This window comes from Symphodus melops (genome assembly GCF_947650265.1).
Source record: "Symphodus melops genome assembly, chromosome: 18".
Lineage (NCBI taxonomy): Eukaryota > Metazoa > Chordata > Actinopteri > Labriformes > Labridae > Symphodus > Symphodus melops.
Genome location: NC_136708.1, coordinates 17,486,768 through 17,496,613, shown reverse-complemented (window position 1 = coordinate 17,496,613; position 9,846 = coordinate 17,486,768). Strand labels below are relative to the sequence as shown.

Below are 9,846 nucleotides of genomic sequence, written 5' to 3'. Positions count from 1 at the left end.
TCCAAATTAAAAAAGGAAATGTTATATTTCCAACATTTAGATAAAGATAAAGCAAGCTTACTTTTTGTTGTTGTTGTAGGCATCTGTCTTTATTAGAAGGGACAGATGGAAATGACTGGTGTGAAGGTAGAGGTGCATGCAGCAAGCTGGAGATCAACCTGGGGCCACTGACACTCTGTATGTGGGGTACGTACGATGTACAGCCCAACAGTATGCTAACTTAAAACCTAATTTAAAGCAGGGCTAGTTCAAGCTTAAGACAGACACTATAATTACAGAATTATTTCCTAAAATATGCGAGTGAAGAAAGAGCAAATAAAGAACACAAACAGACTCTTTCATATAACTTGTACGGCACAATTTTCTTTAAAAGTTTATTAAAATTAGCATTTTTTTTAATGAATCTCAAGCCACTGGTCACACCAGAGCAGGTTGGCTTATTGAGATATAGGTAGGGAATGCAACATGCACTCTTAACAGAAATATTAGTTTAAACAAGTGGGAAACAAGTGTGACGTCTGTCCTGTTAACCTGTGGTTATGCTGTTCCTGAAGTTAATGCAGCTGTAAGATTTAATGCCTTAAAGCATAATGCCAACTCTTAGCCCATTGTTGAAAGGTATTATGAGTTTAATGAGCTGTAATGTCTGTCCAACCATTCAATTTAGTCACAACTCTCCAACTTTTCAGAGACACACAAAGTGAACAAGTCAAAAAAAGTTTATTTTGTCATATATCATAACGACAAGCATTTCTGTGAATTTGTGGTATTTATATTAATAGCTAATGTTCTTCTTCCTTCCTCAGAACATTTGTGTTAATAGGAAGGCAGCTCTCTATGACGGCCCCAAGGTGGCGCTTGGATCCCTATTTTTTGCAGATGAAGTAGTCGTGGCACATCACAGTGAGGCAGCAGATCATTTTGCCAAACTCTTCAAAGTCCACACTGTTGTCCTTGTTCGAGTCCAGTTCATTAAAGATGCGGTCCACTGCTGTTTTATCAGTGGCTTTCTGCAGGTAAGAAGAGAGTTAGTATACATAACTAATCCATTGTTTTTCTGCAGGTATAAATTGAGAATGATCACAGGTCACTCACCCCCAACATTTCACCTAGTTCATTCTGAAGCAGCTCTTTCAGCTCTGCCTTGCTCAGTTTGTGTTTATCCCCCTCTTTGCCAGCGTATTTTTCAAAATTGCTGATGAGGAGGGCCATGGCCGTCTGGATTTCAGACATGATGATATCTGAGAGGACAGAAAGGAAAATTGTTCGAAAGTGACTCATTATAAAAGCACATATTCAGTCCAGACTGACCTTGACATTTCTTTTTATATCCTCAGCTCAAAAGCTGCAGAAGCTGCTGAAGGATGATGCTTGTTTTAAATTCTACTTCAGCTCATCCTGTCACTGATACACACTTTTACAGATCATGTGGCAGTGTTGGCTGAATTTTGGAAAGTTAACTGAGGAATGCAATGAAATCAACAGCATGAGGAAGTGGCTGCAGGGAAAGGAGAGGAAATAGTGGAGAGTAGGATTAAACAGATCTATTCTGTTAAAGTACGAGTTATTTTATTTCCAAATATTAGGTGGCTGCTTCATTCATCATGTAAAAAATAAAGACATTTAAACACACATATAGTGGCAAAACATAAATGATTAAAGATCCTTAAAGAGTCCTTAAGCAACATTAATGGCAAACTTTAATAGTTTCCACTCTGAGGGTGTTTTTGTTTGCTTTTTCCACAGAACTGGGGATAAAAATAAACCCCTGGTTTCCACCGGGACCCGTCACCGGTCTCCGATGCAGCGTCAGTACAGTGTTATGGAAACAGTTACAGTTCTCTAGGTAACTCAGTCCCACAAGTCTAATCTGTGCTCTAAATTCTGTATGTTTGAAAAGGGTTTTATTTTTTTCCACTGACACCATGAACCCAAGAGTCTGTTCTATTCTCCGTTCCTGTTGTATTCTGACTCAGATGTTACAACTTTGTCTTGAGTGTGTGCTAATCTGAGGATACTGTGGCATAATACTGTCATAGCAGAGGAAAATTGAAGAGGAACACCAAATTCAACACACGGTTTTAGAGTTCTGATGTTTTTATTGGGTTGGAATAAAACGTAAGGATGGAAGCTCAATGCTAGCTTCGTTTATCATTAAAAAAAACTTTCCCGACTTAAGTGTGCCAACTAATTTGCAACCGAGAAAAATGATCAAGCAATGCTTGTTGCACTACAGAGGAAGAGAAGTCATTGCTGGCTTAAAAAAACTAAATGCACACAGAGCTGGCAAATCTGCAGTTGTATTTTAAACCACTTTGAATTTATGAAAAGTTATTAACGTATCAGCACTTTTTTTTGGCTGAAATTAAGAAACATGCAGCAAGCTTTCTTTTTTAAAAGTTTCTACTCACCAAAGCTGACGCACAGAGATTCACGGAGGTGAGAAAGTGAAAGTGGGTCTTGGAGGAAGCCGTACTGATGCAGACATGGATGCTTAGGATGCTTTATACATCACCGCACCCTTCATCCCTCCCTCCATAATGCTCCTTTCATCTCCAACCACTCCTACTGCTCCCCAATGACACTGTTCATTCCCCAAGTTATTCTCTAAGAAACACTGGGTTTATGTGCTGTGGCTGAGAAAGTCAACAACCAACAGCTGATGATTATTCATGCTGTCGTTGTTAAGAGCCTTTTGTGTACACTTGTATGCTTTATATCTTTAACATTTAGAGTCTAATAGATATAATGTGTGTTTGCCTTCAGGGGAGGAATTTCGAAGTGAACACATATAATTTAACGCATTATTCCCCCATAATGATGACTTAAGTGCCTGCCTATAACCTGCATTTATTTCTCTAAAGAATGAAGACAACAGAACTCACAGTTCTATCCTACAGTAGACTTTGAAGCTTTTTTAAAAGTGTACCGTACCTTTATGACTATGTTCATAATAAAAAGGTTGATCTTTTACAGAGGAGTATTTGCATCCTCTGGCATACTGAAAGTTAAAGATCATGTTCGACAAATGAATGAGGGGAGAGAGAGAGTGTGTGCACTGAACCCCTTTTTTTTTTTAACGATGCAGCCTCATACAGCTGATCCTTTTTTATCCTTTAATATAAAAGCAACAATTTATTAAGCCAAGACAGAAAAAAAATCAATAAACTCGAGGGGGACAAAAAGAGGAAATGCTGAAGCTGTTTCAGAACTGCTAACTCCCTCATAGAAAAAAAGAATCCTGTTAATGTGAATCATGTTACTTTTCCCTGCTGTTGGTTTGAGTTTGAAGGCTTACCATGCATTGCATAAAAACACGTCCCGATCACATTTTGATCATTTTTCTCATTCTTTAAAAGTCTGAATAGCAATATTGATGTGCTGAGGGTGTGCTTTGTTTCAATGCCCTCTTTATAAATCTCACTGCTTGGAAAACCCCAGAAGCGAAGCAATGTACAGTAATGCTTGTTCAAAATAAAATGTGTACGTATCAAGGAGGCACTTTTATGGTGTTGTGTGCGAATATAATTCACTTTGTCTACTTGTTTTTAATTGTCTAGGATGCACATGAAATGAAAACCTCGGGTGCAGTGACTCACTGAGTAGTGACTGTTATGGTCCTGAGTGGGTCCTCTCTTCCTTGCAGTTTTGTGGTGGAGGCTGTGACTAAGAGTCACGTCCCTGAAGCAATCATGAGTCACTCTGCAAAGACCAGAAATCAGGGACAAAAAAAATTAGCACTAGGGCAACATTTTGTGTGTGTGTGTGTGTGTGTGTGTGTGTGTGTGTGTGTGTGTGTGTGCGTGTGTGTGTGTGTGTGTGTGTGTGTGTGTGTGCGCGTGTGCGTGCGTGTGTGTGCGAGTGTGGTCTGGTGTTGGACTTTGAGTTAAAAAAAATCAAAGGTCTTTTCCTTCCTCTCCTTTGTGGTCTGCTGCGATTGTTTCACTCTCTAATTAACAACTTCAGACAGAGCTCAGTTAAGTTTGGATCATAGATTTAAAGTCGAGGCACTGTGAAATGACAAACAATCTTGATTTCTGCAACATCGTTTGTATAAATACATTTTTGTGACCATTGGATTGTCCGTCCCTGTGTGGAAAACATTAGTCAAACTTTCATACTTCCTCACAATTTTAAAATAAATTAGGGTGTAACCATGGAAACAATATTTTCTATCACTTCCAGCTGTTTTTCAGATTTGAAACTATTTGCAAAAAGCTGGGGCAGTCTGAAAATCAAATATTTCTGACCAATATTATAACGTAAGTTGTACTCTCCTGTCATCTAGTGGTCAAACAAAAGAATACCAAAAATAAATGTTTCTTCAACAGAGTCTTAAAAACTTAATACAATTGTCTTCATGAAAAAAACAAAATAGGCATGGAATACAGAATAGGCTTACATGCACTCCTTCCCAAACGACCTTCGTATAAACTATGAAGTGGATGTGTTATCATTATTTTAGTTAATATGCAAATCTAATTTGGACAACCTCAGTGCCCATCACCACCCACCCTGAGATATTTGGCATCATGAGTCACTTTTTAATTGTAGGCTACCAGAACTGTAGTTGTAGGAAGCTACTCTCCTTATTTACTCACCATGCAAACCATGACATGTTGACAGTGAACCATCATATACAGAACACAGACACTAAACTACATGCGTCTGTGCTGTCTTCATTTTAGTATTCATTTCTATGCTTTTCCCGTCCTGACATGCCTGTTTATTCTATAAGGGGAACTACAGCTTTGTAGGTAGCTTTAACCTTGTTTACATTCTTCGATGGGGCCAAGTCAGGGTGGGATACAGAGAAAAAAAGTTACCTGTCTAAAGATCTGTTTGGTTGTTTTTTTCTACTGTTGCATGGTGGATACACATCTGTTCTTTAGCTATCAGAGCTAAAGCAAAATGTTGGCTTTAAAAAGGCAACAAAAACACAGAGAGCACATTGTTTTTAAGAAGCAACAATCTATCTATGAAGATGAGAATAGGTCTAGGAAAAAGCCTTTAAGCCAGATGTTTGATGGTATAGGGTTGACAAAAGGTGTGGCTTCTATGAGTGATTGTTTACTAGTCTCCAAAGTTACACAGATACACACCTTCACTGTGCCAGTGAGACATCTTCAACATATGATAAAAGCTGTGACAAAGACTGAAACGTCAGTATGACAAAGTCTCCTTACTGAGGGAACAAGCCTTGGCCTGTTCATTGACCTCACACATCTGATCTCTTGCTTCATCTTAGATTAAAGTATTCATCTTATCACAAACAATGGAGGTCTTGTTTTAAACCACATGATAAACATGAATTATTTCTATATCTACAAACCAGTAACAGCTTCTTTTAACAGAAAAAAACACAACTGCAGGACAAAAAGTGTGTTGAGAAAAAAAAAACAGCCTGCAAAGTAGGAATTCTCTGCTCTCAGCTTTGGATCACATGGGAGTGGCTCTTGTGTAAACGGAGGGCTGATTATGAACTCTAGCTACACACACACACACACACACACACACACACACACACACACACACACACACACACACACACACACAACTATGTGTCATACCCTAGCAACTTGAGTGTTTGCTCAGTAACCATGAACATTGTAGGCCGCAGAGCCAGGCCCTGCCCAAAGAGGAGTGCAGGGTTGAAGAGGCTCGTCATGAGATTTTTGTAGCCCAGAGTTTAGCCTGTAAGGCAGGCTTTCCTCAGGAAGTGAAAGTTATTTTACTGTGATATTTGGGACTTGACTGCAACCGGGTTAAAAAATTGTGAACAACATATATGAAAAACATTTTTGATTGAGTTGTCAGTACTAACACAGTCAGCGGAGCAGTTCTGTATAGAAGACTACATGTCATAGAATAAGACCTTCCCTGCTCGTCTCTGGTGTTGTTCAGCTTTCACCAGAAATCAAACACAATGAGAAGAATTTAATGAAAAAACATTTTGTACTGATCCTCTGTGTCCGCTAACTCAGGCCCTGTATATTTGTCACTATGCCAATCTCTCCTGATTTATCTAATCACACATCCAAGAAAAGTTACAACTTTGATTTTTATTAAAGTAAATTCATGAGCTGAGTTGCAACATCGACTTCAAGGAGGTGTGTTTGTGGCTGGGACATTCTGCTGATTCCTCAGAGTAGTGATAAGCCAAGCCTTACCTAACGGACAGGGAGAGGTTTGTCTGACCTTTCATACCCAAGTGGAATTACAACATAACACCTGATGTTGCTGCTACAACTGCCAAGGAAGTGAGTACTCTGAGGTGTCTGGAACAAACTACCTGTGTGTGTATTAGCAAAAACCACTGACAGGAAAAGAGCTGTGATTTTAAGGCGGGAAACATAAAACTGCCTGTGAAAAACTGTGATTCAATATTCAATCGAAAGAGAGAGTCTGATAAACTGGAAGCAAACACAATTGATCATAGACTTATAATAACCAATAGACAGCAGTTTTTAAATTCTACAGTCAATTTAATGGGTAAAGATTTTATTTTATTTTTTTACAAAAATGAAATGCTTTATGGCTCTTCTTTTCAGTCTCCCGTGGTTGTCTTTCACTTTTTTGTCTTCTTCATGTGCATCTTGTAGCACTGCTCACATGCAATGGACAGTCCAACAACCAGAGAAACAAATTCTTCAAAGTCCACCTGACCATCTCCGTTGGTGTCAAGGTCCTTCATGATTTTGTCCACAGCAGCAGGGTCCTTCTGAGACTGTGGTTTAAAAAAACAAAAGAGGCGTGAGTAAGGCCTCAGCAAAACAAACTGTGAACTATGGTTGTAAATGTACTGTTTCTCACCAGAAGAAAGGTTGACAGCTCAGCCTCCATCAGCTCTCTGAGCTCTCGCCGGCTCAGTGTGCCGCTCCGACCTTCCTTAGAGGCGTATTTGTGGAACACCTTGATCAGTGACTCCATGGCTGACTCTAGCTCTGAAGGCATGGTTGCTTAGGCGTGTTTGGTCTAAAAGTAAAGAAAAAAACATTCATTTGTAACTTATACAAAAATAGAGAGGAAAAATACTAAAATCCAACCATTTTGCCACTTTCCCGAAAGACTGACAACTGAATAGTCCATAAATAGTGAGAACTCAGAGAGACTTGGAAGCACTTAACAGATTTCATTTTAAATCACCTTCAATGTGCTAATGTGAGCCTTTATGACGGTAACTGCTGGTGTTTGACTACCTTTTATCTGTGTCGTAAGTTATGGTAGAAAAGCTATACTTTTATCAGAAGACTTTCTTATGAGAACGTGCTCCATTGATGACATTTTTGAAGAATTTAAGGGGGCTAGAGAAAGTTTGAAGCAGAAGTAGCTGAACATCACACAGGAGACTAGTGTTTTATTGATTTATTTACAATCAATTCAAACTTTTCACCAAACTGGAGCCGGCTCCAGTGAGATTTAGCTCCATCAGAGGATCCTGCACTTAAAGTACTAGCTGAAATAGAAGGTCTGCCTCTGTTCAGCAAATGAGATGATATCATTAACAGTGGGAGGATGTGATCCAGCCCAATGAAAGGAGAAGCTAAACTTTGCTCTGTGTTCCAGCCCCCTGCCCACCCATGAGTAATGCTCATGAGAAGTTAGAGGCATAGTTTTAAAAAGCTAAAGTAACCACTGCACATATTACAGCTTACTGATAGAAACAAAACTGAAATTATTCTGAAAAAATGTGTCAACGCTGTTAGTGTAGGATTACAGCAGTTAAGAAAAATGAGAAGTGGGAGGGAGAACAGGGTTTGTGTATTTTTTGGAGTGAAAGAGGGAATGGAAAACATCAGCTAATAAGGGAAAATAAGTTCCATGGGATCCAACATGTTGAAATACAATGCGATAAATGAGACAGAGCCTTATAGCAGCAGACTCCATACGCGAAAGTCTAACCACGCCCTTTTTAAATTTCTATACCTGGTAACACTGAAAGGCAACTGTTAAAATTAGATTACAAGGAAGATAAATCTGTTAAAACGTGCGATATGAGTGGTGCTTAAAACCAAGATATCTCCAAAATAAGTAAAGTTCTGGTTCACACTCTTCTAAACTGCCACACATAAGGATCTAAAAAAAAAAAAAAAAATCGGGTTTACCACCAAGTCTTTCATTGTCAGATGAAGAATAATGAATCCAGTAATCTTACCACACCCTATGCCTATGCTGTGCCCACAGGCGTTACATAGTTTATATAGTGGAGCCATAGCAGAGTAGTAGCGTTATTCTTACCGTGCAGAGCTGGGACGAGTGTTGGCACAGGAAGGACAAGAATGTTCAGAGTTTGGGAATAAGTGAGACAGATTTTTATAGTCCAGCCCCTCCCTGCTGCTGCTGTCTGCTGTGAGTCAAACACACGCTGATAGGAGGCGCCATCAACATGCTTATACATTCAAATATGATGTTTAAAAGCTTTTACCAAACAGATTACTGTAACGTTATTGATTAAACTAGATCACTATAAGGAGGTCTCAAAACCCCAAAACTAAACAAAAAATGCCTGTTGGGCTACTGACTTTAAAACATGATGGAGTCACAGAAATGTTGACAAAGTGATAAGTAGCAAAGCCATGTCAGCAAATATTGATCACACATTACACGAACGTTTTTCTAAACAGGACAATGCCACAGTGATTGGATAAGAGTTAACCTACTCAAAACATCATTGTTCACTTCTTCAGTGCCACAGAATAATTTGGAGGTATGTTTTTTGTTTGTTTTCATTCGAGAGTCAAAAACATGTTTTACTTGTTCATACTTTATCTGTAAATTCAGTTTAACAGCATCAAATATTTTTTACAGGATGACAGTTGTTTCAATCTTAAAAAGGATTGTGAAATATTAAACGGACTTGATCTATTTCTGTGAGAAATTTATCAAACCCCTGGCCTTTAGTTCGTGATTTTTAAATATAAATCCTGTTCTATGTAAAATAAATGCTAACCGAAAAAGGCTAACAGTCAGCAGCTGTTTAAAGACCAGTCTGTAATAATGATGCACGTGTCAATCGACGTTTTTTGTTCTTTTATTTGTACAAACTGTGCTCCATTGAACCGTCTATTTCCACTTTATTGAACAGATGCATGACCGCAGCTTTTTGGCACCATCTCGTGGACGAAAGTGGTAATGCGATACAAGACCCATTTATTTATTTTATTTTAATTTAATTTCACATACTTTGTTATTCCCTAAGGGGAGATTCTGTTTTACACTCTTTTATTGAGAGAAATAAATCTCACTCATATAGGCCTGCCGCACAAACACGATCTATGGACATGCATTAATGGAGAGATGTCAGAGTCGGTCCGCTGTTACAGGAGAGCACTAGAGCTGTTAAGGGTTTGGTGACTTGCTCAAGGGAACCTCGGCAGTACTTGGGAAGTTACCTGGAACCTCTCCAACAACCAGAACAATTGACGACCTTTTGGCCTGGACCGGGACTTAAATCAGTTCCCAACCTGAATCCCTACAGACTGAGCTGCTGCCGCTCCATTATTGTAAAAACAATACACTGCTTATTTATTATTCACGGCCACAGCTACTTTCATGTCTGCAGCTAATTCAAAGCGTTTATACTACTCAAGTTTTTGACTTCAGACAAACTTCGATGAATTGTTTGAGTATTCCATGCTACACTACTTTACTTCCACTTATAAATTCAGAGTGAAGCATTTTTTAAAGTTGGGGCAGTTTAAAGTTGACCTGACCTTTTCTCAGTGGTGGAGTCACGCTCCATGCAGCTCCTGCTGCATCCATGGTGAGTGAATGTATGCGAATGGAACAGTACTTTTGCAATTTAGCTCAATAATCGTTTTGTGTGAGAACTTTAGAAAGACCATG

At 38.9% G+C, this 9,846-nt stretch overlaps 2 protein-coding genes across 2 annotated transcripts; both read right to left on the bottom strand.

Annotated features, from left to right (window-relative positions):
- Positions 1–703: 703 nt before the first annotated feature.
- LOC306839082 (ictacalcin-like) lies at positions 704–2,516 on the bottom strand. Its single transcript, XM_079367569.1, has 3 exons — positions 2,412–2,516; positions 1,096–1,241; positions 704–1,010 (listed from the first exon to the last, which is right to left on the bottom strand). Exons 2-3 carry the CDS (start codon positions 1,231–1,233, stop codon positions 867–869), a joined length of 282 nt encoding a protein of 93 aa, XP_079223695.1. The 5' UTR covers positions 1,234–1,241; positions 2,412–2,516; the 3' UTR covers positions 704–866.
- Positions 2,517–6,426: 3,910 nt separating this feature from the next.
- Positions 6,427–8,354, bottom strand: s100a10a (S100 calcium binding protein A10a). The gene is made up of 3 exons (XM_079367568.1): positions 8,239–8,354; positions 6,814–6,975; positions 6,427–6,727 (listed from the first exon to the last, which is right to left on the bottom strand). The coding sequence occupies exons 2-3, from the start codon at positions 6,952–6,954 to the stop codon at positions 6,569–6,571; spliced, it is 300 nt and encodes a 99-aa protein (XP_079223694.1). The 5' UTR covers positions 6,955–6,975; positions 8,239–8,354; the 3' UTR covers positions 6,427–6,568.
- Between the last annotated feature and the right edge of the window lie 1,492 nt (positions 8,355–9,846).

Coding starts and splice junctions, on each gene's coding strand:
- LOC306839082 (XM_079367569.1), bottom strand. CDS start 1,233: ATGTCTGAAATCCAGACGGCCATGGCCCTCCTCATCAGCAATTTTGAA. Junction 1,011..1,095: donor AACTAGGTGAAATGTTGGGG/GTGAGTGACCTG, acceptor TCTTACCTGCAG/AAAGCCACTGATAAAACAGC.
- s100a10a (XM_079367568.1), bottom strand. CDS start 6,954: ATGCCTTCAGAGCTAGAGTCAGCCATGGAGTCACTGATCAAGGTGTTC. Junction 6,728..6,813: donor AGCTGTCAACCTTTCTTCTG/GTGAGAAACAGT, acceptor TTTAAACCACAG/TCTCAGAAGGACCCTGCTGC.